This window comes from Osmerus mordax, chromosome 1, assembly GCF_038355195.1.
Source record: "Osmerus mordax isolate fOsmMor3 chromosome 1, fOsmMor3.pri, whole genome shotgun sequence".
In the NCBI taxonomy this organism is placed as follows: Eukaryota; Metazoa; Chordata; class Actinopteri; order Osmeriformes; family Osmeridae; genus Osmerus; species Osmerus mordax.
In genome coordinates this window covers 25,264,478-25,282,764 of record NC_090050.1, presented here as the reverse complement: position 1 = coordinate 25,282,764, position 18,287 = coordinate 25,264,478, and the positions used below count along the sequence as shown (strand labels likewise).

Here is an 18,287-nt window from a genome sequence, read left to right as displayed (position 1 = left end):
AAGATTGCGAGTTGTGGGGATTCTGCAGTCGAGATTTTGTACCGCATTGGTAAGAAATGCCGTTGCTAGTATTGTAAGTGATAACTTGGCTATGCTATGTATGTCACTCGAACAATGTTTTGCTAAGATATGTATTATATTTGTGAGATGTTTCATTTGAATTTGGGAACTGTTTTGTTAAGTGGTAGCGCAGGTGGCTAGGTCGCCATAGCTATGCTACATAGCTACTGTCGCACGAGGCAGAGCACGAGGTCATATATATTTGGTATCGATGTGGCCAGTTGGTACTAAGTGTATATATCAGATTTAGAATAGATTATTGTTTTGTTTATAATCATCCATTGGAAATAAGAGTGAACATAAGTTCTGACCTTGCCCACATAGGTCAGGTTTTTTGAGGAGTTTGAGTTCGAGTTGATCCTGGATTGGATCGGGTAACATTTAAAAGGGGAATTATTTATAAGGTAATATTTGAAAGGGGATTGTTTGAAAAGGTAACATTTCAAAGATATTGGAAAGAGTAATATTATTGAATAAATAAGTTGCGTTAATATATAAATAAAATTAGAAATTAATAGATAATGAATAGCCGTTAGTACATAGTATTGATAATAATAATAAGCAAGCAAGATAAATAAATAGTAACTAATATTAATAAATAGTAAATGGATAATACAAATAGGTAATAGTTAATGCGTAAAACTAAGCAGTTAATAAGAAACTGATAATCAATAATTGGGACAACAAGAGTATATTCTGATTTTAATTTTATTTCCATATTTAATGTAATAAAAGGGATTGTGATTCCCAAAAGCAAAGTATTTGTGTGTTGTGATTCCGGGTATTATTGTGTATGCTAGACTCCATAGCCGAATTTGGTCTTCTGTCGATCTAGTCCTAAATACACCACACATACTTGTAACTTATTATCAATAAGGGTTACAGGTGGGTAGTGGTGGAAAACAGAACGCTCCCGGAGAGCTTGGCCTGCTCTAACAAGGAGGAACCATCACACACAAACACACAAGCTGAAGCCCAGCAGAGGTACTTTCTCTTGGAATATCCAGTTAAACATTTCACCAGTTTTTTTATTTGCATGTCTGTTTTCTGGCTACATCCATGTTTTGAATATCCCATGACAGAGATGTTTTTTTTTAATAGTTCTGTAGGATGATGAGTGTGGGCCATGTAGTCCCTGTCTCCTCTCCCCCCTCACCCTCCTCCCCCTTCCCATAATTCTTCCTCTAACATCAGAACCGGGGCGCGGAAGGTAAATCAAGGGGAGCCTGATGCTAATCACCACAATTAAGCAGGAGGTGTTTCTCCCAGCAAATATATCACCCACATTAGCCAAAGAACGGCTGTCAACTACAGGCCCCTTTTAATAATTAACGGTCCTCGAGATGATCAATAATTGAGTCTTTGTTCATTAAACAACAGAGGAGAAACAACAGGGAGGATCCATTGATGAAGCCTCTCCAACTTTGTTCTTGGTGAGGGAAAAGTCACCTTAAATCTCCAAAAGAGGAATAGAGAGAGTCGACTATAAACATGGACAAACTTTTCGAGTGCTCAGCATCCTGCCCGCTTATGGCGGTTAGTAATATCGACGTGTCATCATTTGTAATCCCTGTAAATCTTTAAAGGGCACTCTGCATCACATCACCAAGTGGAAAGGAGTGGAGCTCTCTGCAGAAATGGCGACAATCTCAAACCTTTTGATAATGACGTTGAAAAAATACCAAAAATACACCAAAGACCTGAGAGGAAATCCCAGCCTGTCTGTCGTAGGTCTGCCCACCCTGTCGTAGCTCCACCCACCCTGTCGTAGCTCCACCCACTCTGTCGTAGCTCTGCCAAGCCTGTCTGTTGTAGCTCCGCCCAGCCTGTCTGTCGTAGCTCCTCCCAGCCTGTCTGTCGTAGCTCCTCCCAGCCTGTCTGTCGTAGCTCCTCCCAGCCCAGCCTGTCTGTCGTAGCTCCGCCCATCCTGTCTGTCGTAGCTCCGCCCATCCTGTCTGTCGTAGCTCCTCCCATCCTGTCTGTCGTAGCTCCTCCCAGCCTGTCTGTCGTAGCTCCTCCCAGCCTGTCTGTCGTAGCTCCTCCCAGCCCAGCCTGTCTGTCGTAGCTCCTCCCAGCCTGTATGTCGTAGCTCCTCCCAGCCCAGCCTGTCTGTCGTAGCTCCTCCCATCCTGTCTGTCGTAGCTCCTCCCAGCCTGTCTTTTGTAACTCCTCCCAGCCTGTCTGTCGTAGCTCCGCCCAGCCTGTCTGTCGTAGCTCCTCCCAGCCTGTCTTTTGTAACTCCGCCCAGCCTGTCTTTTGTAACTCCTCCCAGCCTGTCTGTCGTAGCTCCTCCCATCCTGTCTGTCGTAGCTCCTCCCATCCTGTCTGTCGTAGCTCCGCCCAGCCTGTCTGTCGTAGCTCCTCCCAGCCCAGCATGTCTGTCGTAGCTCCTCCCAGCCTGTCTGTCGTAGCTCCTCCCAGCCCAGCTGAGGGTCCCATGGGACTGTTAGCAAACACCACCCTGCTGTCATCAGCATCCTGTCTGACAGTATCAAACAAAGCCAGGACGCGTTATTAAACTCCATTCATATTTCATCAACGGCCCCTTTCCTGAAATACCTGCAGTTGCAAGTTGCCAAACAAACGCCAGATTTGCTTGTTTGACAGAAACCTGTATTTCCCATTTTGTGCTTCCCTCCTGTGTAAATCCACTGTTGATCCCCATGTGTCTTAAGGACTGGATCACATGATCTTTACTGAGGCTCAGTAATGGTGTGCTGGTCACTCTCCAGGTCACAGCAACGAATCAGAGACAGACTGAGAGGAGTGTTGTGTAACAAACAAATCAATAGCTGGAACAGCTCTCTATTGGGAAACACACACATAATCACACACACACTCTCTCACAGACACACAAACATATACACACACACATACTCACTCACACTCACATTTATTCACACACACACACAAAAACAAACACACTCATACACACACAAACACACACACTTTATCGAATATCCCAGCATGCCAGAGCAGAACACACTCTCATGGTGAGGTGTGTGTTTGTGTGGTGTGTGTGTGTGGTGTGTGTGTGGTATGTGTGTGTGTGTGTGGTGTGGTGTGTGTGTGTGTGGTGTGTGTGTGTGTGGCCTGTGTGTGTGGTGTGTGTGTGGCGTGGGAGGATCCGGGGACAGTCAGAAACCGAAGTACCATGTCATAGCTATCTTAAAGGTATAATAGCCTGTTTAGACCTCTTTGAACTGGCGGTGACTGTAGCAGAGGTGGTTCAAACCCGACTATCTTGATGATGTGGGTTGGTCTGAGACTGTAAGTCATGCAGAAATGATGTCTTGTTTGTCTGGTAACAGCTTGTAAGTTCGGGGAGCGTACTGGATCATCTCCTAATCACTTCACTTTCAGACAGTCATCTCCAAACTTGGGACGACTGCAACCTTTTACTGTGACTGAGCCAATAAGAGAGGCTCCGTTCCACTGGATGGTCCGCATGATTGGACCAGGGGGGTGCCAATAAATTATTTTCTGAACCTTATTGGCTGTACTCCCACAGCTCCCACAATGCAACAGTGATGCACGATTTTATAAAGGTCACATTTGAGAGATGGCGTATTATGAAAAGGTCTAACGGACGCTTTGAGATGTTATCACTCTCAAAGGAGAGAGCGTTATACTGGCCTGACTGCCACACAACTGCTTTATCTGAGAGCAAAATAGATTAGCCTGCGAAAGTTTGAAAGCTCAATCTCCTAATCAATCTTAAATTGAGTGTTGACAGTTATACAGCTGTGGCAAAAATGGGTTTCGCTGTATGATTTATCAGAGGCGTCAACGTAAACAAACAGATGAGATGCGAGCGCAAACAATGAAAAAAGGTAAATTTATCAACGTTTTTTTTTCATTTTCTGTGGAAAATGACAACGAATTGAAATTCATCGCGTTGTGTGGCATGCCTAAAACTTGGACTTGAGTCGCTCCATATCCACTTACTGTAACGCTCGCTGTCCGTCCATCCTCAGGCGGGGTAGACTCCTCATTATGCAGGACATGCCTGCCTCTCTTCAGGCTCACTTATTTGCTGCTGCACTTAGCTTGACAGAAACAATGTCACATTTTCATCTGCTCTCAGTGTAAACAGTGGCTCGTACGAGTGAGGAGGTGTGAAATACTACAGGTTGGCTGCTCAGCATCGTCCATGTTTAATAACCCCCAGTATAATATCTGTTAGAGCATAGCTGTGACTGAGAGTTGTTCAGTAAAGATGTGTGAAATCTAATGTAACTACAGAATAAGCTGTGTGTTATCCTGGCATCGCCAGACCATTATGCAAATGTGTATTAGTTTGGAAACTCTCAGTTTATTTTCTATATCCAAGGGGAGTTAGTTATTAACGGGTGCAGACCAAAAAGACAGATCTCTGGACACAATCGGATAGAACTGGATAGCTACAACCAATCAGAGCAACAAAACATAATCTTGGCTGTTTACGAACATGCCTGGGCGTTCCTATGTACAGTCATCGTATTAAAACCGCCCCATGTCAGATGAACGGTTGTGATTGGCCTGGCACTTCTCAATGCTGGAGGGAAATCTGTTTGAATGAGAGGGTGACCAGACCCATCTGCCAGAGCAGAAAAACATGAGCTTTGATTGGCTCCCTGACTTGGTGAACTTTGATTGGCTCCCTGACTTGGTGAGTTCTACCAGACTGAATGTTTTGTGTTTTTCAATGGAAACCCAATAAATTCAGAAGTCAAACCTTTTCGTGGAAACTGATTACATCAAACTATTTAAGTATTCTAAGCAATTTCTTTAAGTAAATAATAATTCATATGATCTATTACAATTCTTTTTCTTATTTACTTTAGAGCTTAGATTACTTTAATAATTTGATGTAATCAATTTTGAGAGAGCTCTTATAAGGTGTACGGTGTGTGAAAGGTCCTCAATGAAGACTGAAGGATCAGCAGGAATGATTTAGCATTAAAGTTAGAACCTGCTTTTACCTCAGCCTTACTCCCATACTCTGGATCTATCGTCCTCGTTCATTAGATGTTTCCTTTTCTTCTGGGGATTTTACCGTTGTGGATGTCTTTGATTGTGACGTCCGTAGAGAGGAGAGTTGTGTGGTAGGTCGTCTCCCTCCAGGCTCCGCCCTCTCCTCTCTGTACAGCTGAATGTTTTGGAGAGGATGAGAGTGTTCTAGATATAAGCCTTGGGGCTCCTTAGCCCTTTAGCATACAAAATACTGCAGATGCAGAAGCACCAACACGCCCGGCCTGACCCCATTTTGGATCTACCTTTCCCTTTTTTCTGTCATGCAACTTATTCAGAAGGTATATTAGAGAGGCTAATGTAGGCAAATGTATGCATGCTATCATTATCATTTGCAGACTGAAACATACTGCATTCACCTTGATCTGAACCATTGGTTCCCTGTCTCAACAAGCATCTGACCAGGAGCACTCAGACTAGCCTGCAAACAGGAGAACATTCAGACCTCATGGGAAATATGGCACCAATCATTTATAATGACGAGGTAGAAAGAGAGAGAGAGAACATGTAATTGAAGTTTTTCAGCGTCAACACGGTCAGAGCCGGCTCTCTGTTTCTATTTAGTTTAATCTGGAGGCGTGTTTCTGATGCTTTAGTTAAATGTCTTGATGGCATAGGGCAACATCTGAATTGTAAATGAGACATTTGGAGAAGGAGATGTCACTTTGAGAGACAGATCACACATGTGGGTCTGATATGTGTGTGATAATGAGGATCTAAATATACCGGTGTCTGTCCCCTTAAGATAGGATTCAATCAGTAATCCGCGAAAATAAAGATTTGTGTGACAACACATTCACACAAGGTGTCGAGGCTTCACTGATATTGAACAAGCGCAAATTTGTATTTACTGCGACTGAATACGCGCAATCGTATCCATGGGGACCTCTAACCGACAGAGAGCTATAGAAACAACACACAGGAAGGAATCCATCAACGGAGATGGTACAGTACACACATCCTACTCTCAAGTAGAAGTACAGATACTCATGTTTAAAAAGACTGGTCAAAGTTTAAGTACTAATTACACTTTTTCACTCAAATTAAAGTAGAGAAGTATGGGCTCTGACATATTAAGTGAAAAGTAGCCATGACCTGTTTTAGTGTAACTGGACCTCACATCATATTAATACAAAAATGCACTGCACTACAAACTGTTAAAACAGGAAGTTGAGCTACAACCTTTCTGAAACAGTCAATTGAACTACAGCAATTCTAAGTGGAAACGAAGCTTCAATCGTAAAAGAAAAAACAGGATTCAAGAGATGAAAAGAGCATCCAAACACATGTCCAAGATGCCACAATCAGCACAGACAGAATGATACTGATCAAAAAAAGATAGCAACAATTTCAATTTAATAATAATATAAGGGGATTTTAATTACACATTTGCTCTTGATATGACAAAAGTGAGTCATCCTACACAAACCTGCTTTTTTTAACATTTAGGCTCCACAGTCACAGTGATTAAACAGCTTGGCTCACAATTTCTATTTGCGTCGGAGTGCATATGTTAGTCTTCACACTTTATGTAGAACAGCAAGTCCTGCTCCCATCACTCAACCACAGGAGGAGGGGGAACGAGTGTTGGGGAAGGAGTGGGAAGTAGTGTTGGGGAAGGAGTGTTGGGGAAGGAGTGGGGAGGAGTGTTGGGGAAGTAGTGTTGGGGAAGGAGTGTTGGGGAAGTAGTGTTGGGGAAGGAGTGGGGAGGAGTGTTGGGGAAGTAGTGTTGGGGAAGGAGTGTTGGGTAAGGAGTGGGGAGGAGTGTTGGGGAAGGAGTGTTGGGGAAGGAGTGTTGGGGAAGTAGTGTTGGGGAAGGAGTGGGGAGGAGTGTTGGGGAAGTAGTGTTGGGGAAGGAGTGGGGAGGAGTGTTGGGGAAGGAGAGTTGGGGAAGGAGTGTAGGGGAAGGAGTGTTGGGGAAGGAGTGTTGGGGAAGGAGTGTTGGGGAAGGAGAGTTGGGGAAGGAGTGTAGGGGAAGGAGTGTTGGGGAAGGAGTGTTGGGGAAGGAGTGTTGGGGAAGGAGTGTTGGGGAAGGAGTGTTGGGGAAGGAGTGTTGGGGAAGGAGTGGGAAGTAGAGTTGGGGAAGAAGTGTTGGGGAAGGAGTGGGGAGGAGTGTTGGGGAAGGAGTGTTGGGGAAGGAGTGTTGGGGAAGGAGTGGGGAGGAGTGTTGGGGAAGGAGTGTTGGGGAAGGAGTGTTGGGGAAGTAGTGTTGGGGAAGGAGTGTTGGGGTAGTGTTGGGGAAGGAGTGTTGGGGAAGGAGTGTTGGGGGAGGAGTGTGTTGGGATTCAAGGAGAGGAAAACTGTACATCGTTATAGAAAAAGGATAGAATAATTTCAGGGGTAGCAGTGATGTATGTGTGTGTGTGTGTGTGTGTGTGTGCCTGGCGGGGGGGGGGGGGGGGGGGGGGGGTTGAGTTCTGACATTTTCTTCATCTTCAAAGGGGGACCTGACTAAAACGTTGTGAGAATCCCTGGCCTGGATCCCTGAGTGGGGCAATGTGTGTTGTGCGTTGGTCTGTGTGTGTCAGTGTGGTTTGTGAGTCTATGTGGTATGCATGCATGGTGTGTATGTCTGTGTGTAAGTCTGTGTTGTGTGTGTCTTCATAGTGCGTGTTCTTGATGTGTGGTGTGTGTGGTGAGTGTGTGTGTGTGTGGTGAGTCCTTACCCAGCACATCTAATCACCTAACAGGCTTCTCTCCTCTGCTAGGAACCCAGGAGGCCTAGTGTGGATGGAACTAACTGTCCTCCACACTACCTACTGTATACCAGCTCTGCTTAGTGCACTGCTTACTGGATACCAGCTCTGCTTAGTGCACTGCTTACTGGATACCAGCTCTGCCTAGTGTACTGCCTACTGTATACCAGCTCTGCTTAGTGCACTACCTACTGTATACCAGCTCTGCCTAGTGCACTGCCTACTGGATACCAGCTCTGCTTAGTGCACTACCTACTGGATACCAGCTCTGCTTAGTGCACTACCTACTGTATACCAGCTCTGCCTAGTGCACTGCCTACTGTATACCAGCTCTGCTTAGTGCACTACCTACTGTATACCAGCTCTGCCTAGTGCACTACCCACTGTATACCAGCTCTGCCTAGTGCACTACCTACTGGATACCAGCTTAATAAAACATGTTCATTCAAGCAGATGCTTTTGTCCAATGCAACATCCAGGGGGATTTGAACCTGCGACATCTTGAGCTGCAGGGACGTGCTCCACCACTGAGCTGTAACCAGCTCATGTATAACTGTACGGACCAAAACTATACTGTCATAATAATAATATTAATAATAAGTATGCTTAGAGTACATAACTGCATAGAACGATACAGTACTGTCACAAACAATATACAATAAAGGCATTCAAACCTGCAACCTTTTGATCTGTAGTCAAATGCTCTAAACATTTCTTAACTTCCCACAGAATATTCCACATGCTTACAGTACTGTGTAGATCTGCACAAATGCTGCAGCATTCTTCCCTTAACTTCACCCTGGTTCAGTCTAATTCTCCTCCAGTCCTTAGCTGTTCTCTGCTCCGTGTTCTGCAGGGTGGAACCAGGGGTAGAACTGGTCAGGTAGTTTCCTCTCCCCCAGCTTTACAGGAGAAATGGGTGCAGATGCTGATCAGCTGTTCGCAACACCAGCTCTCATAGATGCCCTGCTAATGCAAGGTTAATTCTACTGATTAAAGCATTAGGGATCTTTAAAAAGGGATCGCTTGAACGCAGCTTGGATCACAACACGGACTCTGGTGTTTAGGGAATTCAGCTAAACATACACGCGACACCCACGGAACAACTGCACTGTAAATACATCACGCTGAAAATAGGCTTCAGGGTAACTTTTTGTTGTTTATCATCATTGTTTTTCTTGGGGGGGGGGGGGGGAGGATGCAGTAAAGCAGGAGGGGATGCAGTAAAGCGGGAGGTGGGGGGAGGATGCAGTAAAGCGGAAGGGGATGCAGTAAAGCGGGAGGGGATGCAGTAAAGCGGGAGGTGGGGGGAGGATGCAGTAAAGCGGGAGGTGGGGGGAGGATGCAGTAAAGCGGGAGGTGAGCTGAGAAAGACAACTCTATAAAGTCCGTGTTGGACCCACACAAACTAAACACTGAATGAGCGATGAGAATTATCCTTTTTTCCCCGCGTTTCTACATCTTAAGTGTCCAGAGTGGATTAGCCTAGGATGTGAATGCACTCTTGTCGGACACAGAGTGACAGCTACTCTGGTCCATTATTGTATATTTGCTCCATATGATAATGTTTCCATCACAGTGACGCATCAGGGGAAACGAAGCACTCTGTAGTCTGAGGCACTTAAGGGACCCGCTCCTCAGATCTGTCTCGCTGGATCCGTCTCAAACCCAGGGCCAGCGAGGCCACAGAGCCGTACCCCAGGGCCAGCGAGGCCACAGAGCCGTACCCCAGGGCCGGCGAGGCCACAGAGCCGTACCCCGGGGCCGGCGAGGCCACAGAGCCGTACCCCAGGGCCAGCGAGGCCACAGAGCCGTACCCCGGGGCCGGCGAGGCCACAGAGCCGTACCCCGGGGCCGGCGAGGCCACAGAGCCGTACCCCGGGGCCGGCGAGGCCACAGAGCCGTACCCCGGGGCCAGCGAGGCCACAGAGCCGTACCCCGGGGCCAGCGAGGCCACAGAGCCGTACCCCAGGCTAGTGCCACGGGAGTACACAGAGCGGCCACAAACAAAATATTCCCTGCCAAATGATACAGAAGGAAATAAGTCTGTTTCATTTCGTCTTTTGCTGTGTGCAACAGAATGCACATTTGTTGTTGAACAATTTTTTTCTTGTCTGTTTTGGTTAATAGCCCTTAACCAAAAACAACGGCCAAGTCTGCTACTGGCTAATGTGGGAATATCAACAAACTTGATCAACTTGTGTGGTTGCATGCATGTGTATTTGCATTTCATATTTGATTCATTTGGCAGACACCCTTTATCCAAAGCGACGTACAAATGGTGCATGTAGAGATAATGACTCACCAATGTCTCTGCATGGTTCATTGTTCAAGTTATGAAACAGTGAAAGTAAACATGACTTATAAGTAAGGGATAATGCCCGACGAGGTGTCCAATATCACCTGATAATGGATGATGCGGAGGCGTCTGCAGTAGATTGACTAGCGAGGTGAATAGCGAATGGGATGTGAGATGAGCGGTTACGTGACACTGACACATTACATTCAGAAAAGTAACATTTTTCAAATAGGTTAAAATAAATATTGAAGTCTTTGTTAGTCTTTCAAAATTGTAAATGGAGGCTTTGATTCCGTCCCTGTTGTTATGGTTACTTATTTCAGACACTTTCTACAGGCTCATATACTATGTAGCCAGCGCAATAATTTAGAACGGTGAAAAGACAGTTTTGCTGCAATTACGTAGTAGGTGTCCGTTATCACCCAATAATGGACACCCCTGCAGCCAATTAGAATCGAGTATTCACCCAGACCATGGTATAATTGCTAATAATTAGCAGGTAATGTAATAGTTTGTTATCGTTTAGTTCATTCGTTTTTATAGAAGTTATTGTTTCCCTATAAGTTGAGTCAGAACGAGGAGAAGACGGAATGTTGTTGTATCAACACAGTTCACCTGCTGCGCAAACAGTCAGAAACGTTTTTTCTGGGGGACGACTTAAAAATGATGACATGAAAATGGTGTTACCTGTTAGAGAGAAGACTCTTCTGGAGGAAGGGAGGGTGACTCTGGAGGAAGGGAGGGAGACTCTGGAGGAAGGGAGGGAGACTCTGGAGGAAGGGAGGGAGACTCTGGAGGAAGGGAGGGTGACTCTGGAGGAAGGGAGGGTGACTATGGAGGAAGGGAGGGAGACTCTGGAGGAAGGGAGGGAGACTCTGGAGGAAGGGAGGGAGACTGGAGGAAGGGAGGGAGACTCTGGAGGAAGGGAGGGTGACTCTGGAGGAAGGGAGGGAGAATCTTCTGGAGGAAGGGAGGGTGACTCTGGAGGAAGGGAGGGAGACTCTGGAGGAAGGGAGGGAGACTCTGGAGGAAGGGAGGGTGACTCTGGAGGAAGGGAGGGTTGACTCTGGAGGAAGGGAGGGTGACTCTGGAGGAAGGGAGGGAGACTCTGGAGGAAGGGAGGGTGACTCTGGAGGAAGGGAGGGTGACTCTGGAGGAAGGGAGGGAGACTCTGGAGGAAGGGAGGGTGACTCTGGAGGAAGGGAGGGAGACTCTGGAGGAAGGGAGGGTGACTCTGGAGGAAGGGAGGGAGACTCTGGAGGAAGGGAGGGTGACTCTGGAGGAAGGGAGGGTGACTCTGGAGGAAGGGAGGGAGACTCTGGAGGAAGGGAGGGTGACTCTGGAGGAAGGGAGGGTGACTCTGGAGGAAGGGAGGGAGACTCTGGAGGAAGGGAGGGAGACTCTGGAGGAAGGGAGGGAGACTCTGGAGGAAGGGAGGGTGACTCTGAGGAAGGGAGGGTGACTCTGGAGGAAGGGAGGGAGAATCTTCTGGAGGAAGGGAGGGTGACTGGAGGAAGGGAGGGAGAATCTTCTGGAGGAAGGGAGGGTGACTCTGGAGGAAGGGAGGGAGACTCTGGAGGAAGGGAGGGTGACTCTGGAGGAAAGGAGGGAGACTCTGGAGGAAGGGAGGGAGAATCTTCTGGAGGAAAGGAGGGTGATCCAGTCCTCCAGGCAGTACAGACCCAGCTCCTCGCTGTGTCGAGGTGTTGCTACAGTGCTCCAGACCGCTGGGCGCTTTGACACACTAGTAATCTCTCCCAGTCACTGGGCACCCCCTCTTCCTCCCCCTCCAGCTATCCCTGCTCCCCCCCACCCAGGAGGAGCCCCCCATCTCCCCTGCCCCCCTTCTCTGGACCCCCCAACCTAGGACCCCCCTCAACCTCCCTTTTCTATCTATCCCTGCCTCCCCCCAACCAGGCCCCCATACCCTCCCCTGTCCCCCACCCAGGAGGACCCCCACAGTGGCCTGTAGAGGAGGTCAGTGGGGGGGTGGCAGGGGAGACTGGCTCTGGTTCCAGTGGGGAAGGCCAGGCAGTCCTCTGTCAGAGCGCATTTACTCTCCTGTCTGTTTCTCCTCGTCTATCTGTTTCTCCTCTCCTCTCTCCCTCATTCCTCTCTCTTCTCACTACCAATTCCCCAAGCATTCCTCCAAGGAGGTCTCCTCGCCCTCAGAAACACACAACTTCACCTTCTCTTCTACTGTTGTTTGATTTTTGTATCCAGACTCACCTTTCTCCTCCTCCTCTCCCCCTCGTCCTCCTCCCCCCTCCCCCTCTCCTCATCACCCCTCTCCTCCCCCTCTTATCCTCCCACCCTCTCCTCCTCCTCTCCCCCTCTCCTCCTCCCCCTCTCCTCCCCCCTCCCCCTCTCTCCTCCCCCTCTTCCCCCTCTCTTCCTCCCCCCTCCTCCTCCCCTTCCCCCTCTCACCTCCTCCTCCTCTCCTCCCCCCCCCCTCCCCCTCGTCCTCCTCCCCTCCTGCCCCTCTCCACTCCTCCCCCCTCCCCCTTTCCTCACTCCCCCTCTTATCCTCCCCCCTCTCCTCCTCCTCTCCCCCTCTCCTCCCCCTCCCCCTCTCCTCCCCCTTCCCCCTCCTCCTCCCCCTCCCCTCTCCTCCCCCTCCCCCCCCCTCTCCTCCCCTTCCCCCTCCTCCTCCCCCTCTCCTCCCCCTTCCCCCTCCTCCTCCCCCTTCCCCCCTCTCCTCCTCCCCCTCTCCCCAGATCCCTCAGGTGAGCTATGCCTCCACAGCTCCAGAGCTGAGTGACAACACTCGCTACGACTTCTTCTCCCGCGTGGTCCCTCCAGACACGTATCAGGCCCAGGCCATGGTGGACATCGTCAAGGCCATGCGCTGGAACTACGTCTCCACCGTGGCGTCCGAGGGCAACTACGGCGAGAGCGGAGTGGACGCCTTCATCCAGAAGTCCCGGGAGGACGGTGAGGGCAACGTCTCGTACAACACACCACACACCGTACAACACACACACACAACGTACATCACCACCCTGAGCCTAACTAGAACCAAGATGGCCCCTGATGACATAGAGACACCTGGGCTCCCCTGACCAATCACAGCTCTCCTCGACTAGTGACCTTGCACAGTTTATTACCAGCAATGGGAACATCTAGAAATCTGGCCAAGATGAATGTGAACAGTGTCCTTACATGTAAATGTATTCATTCAGAAGAACCTCTTCATTAAACCACAATCAAAGAAAAGTAGGCCATGCAGTAGCAGGCCATGCAGTAGCAGGTCATGCATAATGCATACGGCTATATGAGGATCCCTGTGTTCACATTGCGTCAAGCCAGTGTAAAGACTTTCCTCCACAAAACCACAATACCCAAAGACAAACAGTTGTTTCAAAAGGGCAGCAATGTACGTTTTTTAGTTTCCAGTCCAAATAAAATGCTTTAAAATATCATAGGTTTGTGTGAGCACTATTGAGCAGTGTGATTGATTGGGTTTGGTGTTGAAACCCCCTCAGCCATCTATCTCTGTCAAGCGAGCCTCAGAATTAGTTCACTCTGGTTTCGCCCTGTTCCACTGAATCGGGTTGAGAAGCCAAGCCAGTGATCCACAAGACAACTTCACAAAAGCAATAGCCAGTATCGTGTGTGTTTGTAACACAACTTTCTGTTAAAGAAAACAAACACAAAATGTTACCTCGCTTAAGAACTCTCTATCTCAGTCTTACGCTCTCTCTTTCAGATTTCTCTCTCTTTGTCTCTCTCTCTTTCATATTGCTCTCTTTCAGATTTCTCTCTCTCTCTTTCAGATTTCTCTCTCTTTCATATTGCTCTCTTTCTGTCTCTTTCAGATTTCTCTCTCTCTTTTTCAGATTTCTCTCTCTTTGTCTCTCTCTCTCTTTCATATTGCTCTCTTTCTGTCTCTTTTAGATTTCTCTCTCTTTCAGATTTCTCTCTCTTTGTCTCTCTCTCTTTCATATTGCTCTCTTTCTGTCTCTTTCAGATTTCTCTCTCTTTCAGATTTCTCTCTCTTTGTCTCTCTCTCTTTAATATTGCTCTCTTTCTGTCTCTTTTAGATTTCTCTCTCTCCTCCTATCCATCTGGCCTTCCAGTCCATCTTTCATCAATAAGTCTTTCAGTCTGGTTGAGCACATCTAGTAGATGGAGGAAGGAGGCCTCAGGGGCCTGATCTCTGCCCTCTCACCTCCCCTGACCCTCCACCTCTCCTCCTCCCTGGAGCAGAGCTAGCCCACAATGCTCATCCCTGCTGACCGCCATGCCCCTGACCTGTGACCCCCCAGACCTGCTGACCGCCATGCCCCTGACCTGTGACCCCACGGACCTGCTGACCGCCATGCCCCTGACCTGTGACCCCCCAGACCTGCTGACCGCCATGACCCTGACCTGTGACCCCACGGACCTGCTGACCGCCATGCCCCTGACCTGTGACCCCCCAGACCTGCTGACCGCCATGCCCCTGACCTGTGACCCCCCAGACCTGCTGACCGCCATGCCCCTGACCTGTGACCCCACGGACCTGCTGACCGCCATGCCCCTGACCTGTGACCCCCCAGACCTGCTCTGGTCCGGGGCAGAGCAGGGTTGAACTCCCCGCTAACCTGTAATTAGGGCATTGTTATTGTTGAGTTGCTCTTATAGCTGAGATGTGGTTATTGTTGCACAGCAGGTAAGATATTGTTACTGTGGCACTGCGCCTTGTGTCTGAGATGTGGCTGCACTGTGCCTGGCAAGGCGCAGTCTGTAAGCATTTGGTGTTTTTTGCTTAGTTTTCTATGTTCCCAATCTCCCTTCTGGACAGTGGCTGTGTCATCTCCTGCTGTCTCTGTGCATCCGCACAGTTACATCTGATGTCAGCCTGTCTCTGTCCTACAGATGATCAGATCATCACTGTAACCGTGCCATGTGAGATGTGCCATGACACGCAGCAAAGTACCACATGGAGGGTTTAAATACTGTAGGTCCATCTCTAGAGAGCAGACATGTATAAGCACTCAACAAGCAAAATGAACAGTTCTGGTGTTAAATGTTAAACACTTTGAAATGTGCAATGTAGAAAGGGCGTGTGGAGAAAGGACAGCAGGGACCAGAGTGCAGAGAGAGGCCCAGTGCAGGAGTGTAGAGGAGAGAGAGAGAGGCCCAGTGCAGGAGTGTAGAGGAGAGAGAGAGAGGCCCAGTGCAGGAGTGTAGAGGAGAGAGAGGCCCAGTGCAGGAGTGTAGAGGAGAGAGAGGCCCAGTGCAGGAGTGTAGAGGAGGCCGAGGAGAGAGAGTGTTGGAAGTGGGAGCCAGGTGGAGCTGATGATCTGGGCTGCTGTTGCTGCATGCCCCTGGTCAGGGTGTGAATCTTGGTGTTAGATCTCTCCACCACTCTCCTCCCCCTGAACCCCCCTCCACCTCTCCTCCCCCCCCACCTCTCCCTCGCACCCTCCACCACCTCCTGTAACACCCTCCTCCCTATCCTCCCCCCTTTCCTTTCCTCCCTTCCCCTCTTCCTTCCTCTCCTCCCTTCCCACCCCTTTCACCCTCTCCCTACTTCCCCCTCCTTTTCCAGACCAGCCCTACCCAGCCCCCGCCCAGCCAGAGCAGGGCAGCCCAGGGTAGTTAAGTGCAGGGTAATGGGCAAATGACCTGCTGAGAATCGCCTTTGACTGAAGACACCCCTCTTCAATACAGAGATGTTGATTACCACGGTGCATTTCTTACGAGATGCCATTAATCAAGTTAATGAAACGCACTGTCAATGAAGGCCCTGATGAGGGCGCCTACTAAACACTGGGCTGTCTCCTATCAGCAGAGAAACTCCTCTAAGGGAGGCCCTGTCTGTGTGAGGGAGGCCACAAAGGAAAGCATCAGAAATTAAACACCCACAAAATAGATATGTTGGCTATATGTATGTGTGTGCAGGTGTGTATGGTGTTTGCATGTGTTAATGTGTGTGTTGTATGTCAGTCAAGGCCACATGCACACACAAACACACACATCTATTTTGTGGGGGTATGATATTTAGTCATTTTTTAGTCATTTTTAGCAGACGCTCTTATCCAGAGCGACTTACAGTAAGTACAGGGACATTCCCCCGAGGCAAGTAGGGTGAAGTGCCTTGCCCAAGGACACAACGTCATTTTGCACGGACGGGAATCGAACTGGCAACCTTCAGTTTACTAGCCTGCTTCCCTAACCGCTCAGCCACCTGACTCCCTATGATATCTGTGAGGACTTCCTTTGGGGTCTCCCTAACACACACACAGAGACGAGCCATACATATAAACACACAACCTGAGGCACACACAGGTAGGTTTAACTATCCTAACCCTTCATGTAATCCTAACCTAATATACTAATTCTAACTTCACCCAAACCCACCTTTTTGTTGAAGGTATTTGAAGTTGTGGGGCCCAATAAAATGTCACCTACTAGGTCGCTAATGACCCAGCTGTGTTCTGTTGTGATTGGATCACACAATTATACTTCTTGCCTTAATTGAGCCGTACGCATGCTGGGGTAATCATCGCCCATCCATCTTGTTCTCCTTCCCTGAGGCAGGGCTGATGTGATGCTGTGATTAGCTGGACCTTCTGGAAAGTACAAGCCAGAGAGAAGCCAGTTAGCTAAGGACTTTGACCCTGTTGTATATACGTAGTATCTACCATACTACTATATAGTATGTGTCTTTATTAGGGCTGTGAAATGATTAAAAATGTTAATCAAATTAATCACAGGTTTCTGTGGATTAATCATGATTAATCACATATTACCGATTTTCTCGGTATATGTGTACATTGTGCGTCTTTGCGGTGCTTTGATGCTCGAGTCCCCCGTTGCCACTCACAAAACTTCGGTGAACCCCTTGTCCTCAACAATATTAATCTACAGCTTTTTGCAATCCATTTGGCAACTGAGCAAGTCAACTTGTCCCAGGTAGACTTAGTGAGGACCTACGCTGTTCAGTGAGGGTGGTTTGGCACATTCCACTTGAACTCCCCTCGCCGACCAACGCATGCTTGGCGTTGAGGTGGTACTTTAGGCTGGTATTGCGTTTAGGTGGTACTTAAGGCTGGTATTGTGTTGAGGTGGTACTTTAGGCTGGTATTGCGTTTAGGTGGTACTTAAGGCTGGTATTGCGTTGAGGTGGTACTTAAGGCTGGTATTGTGTTGAGGTGGTACTTAAGGCTGGTATTGTGTTGAGGTGGTACTTAAGGCTGGTATTGCGTTGAGGTGGTACTTAAGGCTGGTATTGTGTTGAGGTGGTACTTTAGGCTGGTATTGTGTTGAGGTGGTACTTTAGGCTGGTGGTACTTTAGGCTGGTGTTGAGGTGGTACTTTAGGCTGGTATTGCGTCGAGGTGGTACTTTAGGCTGGTGGTACTTTAGGCTGGTGTTGAGGTGGTACTTTAGGCTGGTATTGCTTCGGTGAAACGATAATGGCCGGGTTTCCCAGATTCGTTAAGAAGCTCTTAACGCCAAGAGCTTCTTAGGAGCATTCTAAGAGCGTTCTAGAGCAGCTGCCGTCTGACTGCATTAGAGCGGGGACTAGTGCCGATTGGGTGGAATTGTGGGTATATTACGTTAAATGCATAAAAATAAAGAATTAATCCTGTAATTTAATCATAACATGTTAACGTGTTATTTTTCACAGCTCTAGTCTTTATAGCAGGGGTCTCCAGCCCTTTTCCTGGAGAGATACCTGCCTGTAGGTTTTAGCTCCAACTCTAATCTATCACACCTGATGCTAATAATGAGCTGGTTGATCAGCTAACGAGTGTCAAATCAGGTCAAATAAGTGTAGTTGGAGCAAAAACCTACAGGCAGGTAGCTGTCCAGGAACAGGCCTGGAGACCCCTGCTTTATAGTATCCATCATACTAAATAGTATCAACCATACTGCTCTACAGGACGTATGGATATAGTATCTACAGTGTATACCATACTACTCTAGTATGTAGTACCGTACTGGTAGGGTAGTCTGGGTTCTGGGAACAGCACTCAGTATGCTGGAGAGCTGAAGGAGGAGAAACCAGCAGGGGTCCGACCCCATGCAATCACTATCACGTGTGTGGAGACAAGAAGGAAAATGTTAGTTAAGGAAACAAATGATGCGCAAGTTAAATGAGGGGAAGGATGAGGAGATGGAGGAATAAAGTAATGAAGGTGTGTGTGGGTGTGTGTGTGTGTGTTTCTTTGTCTGTGTGTATGTGTGTGTGTGTTTCTTTGTCTGTGTGTATGTGTGTGTGTTTCT

The 18,287-nt window shown here is 48.2% G+C and overlaps 1 protein-coding gene across 1 annotated transcript in view; it reads left to right on the top strand.

Annotated features, from left to right (window-relative positions):
* grm4 (glutamate receptor, metabotropic 4) overlaps positions 1–18,287 on the top strand; it is a 96,253-nt gene that overhangs the window by 27,078 nt on the left and 50,888 nt on the right. The window contains exon 2 of the mRNA XM_067260683.1: positions 12,786–13,002. Coding sequence (XP_067116784.1) covers positions 12,786–13,002 — 217 coding nt within the window. The remainder of the gene's footprint in view (positions 1–12,785; positions 13,003–18,287) is intronic.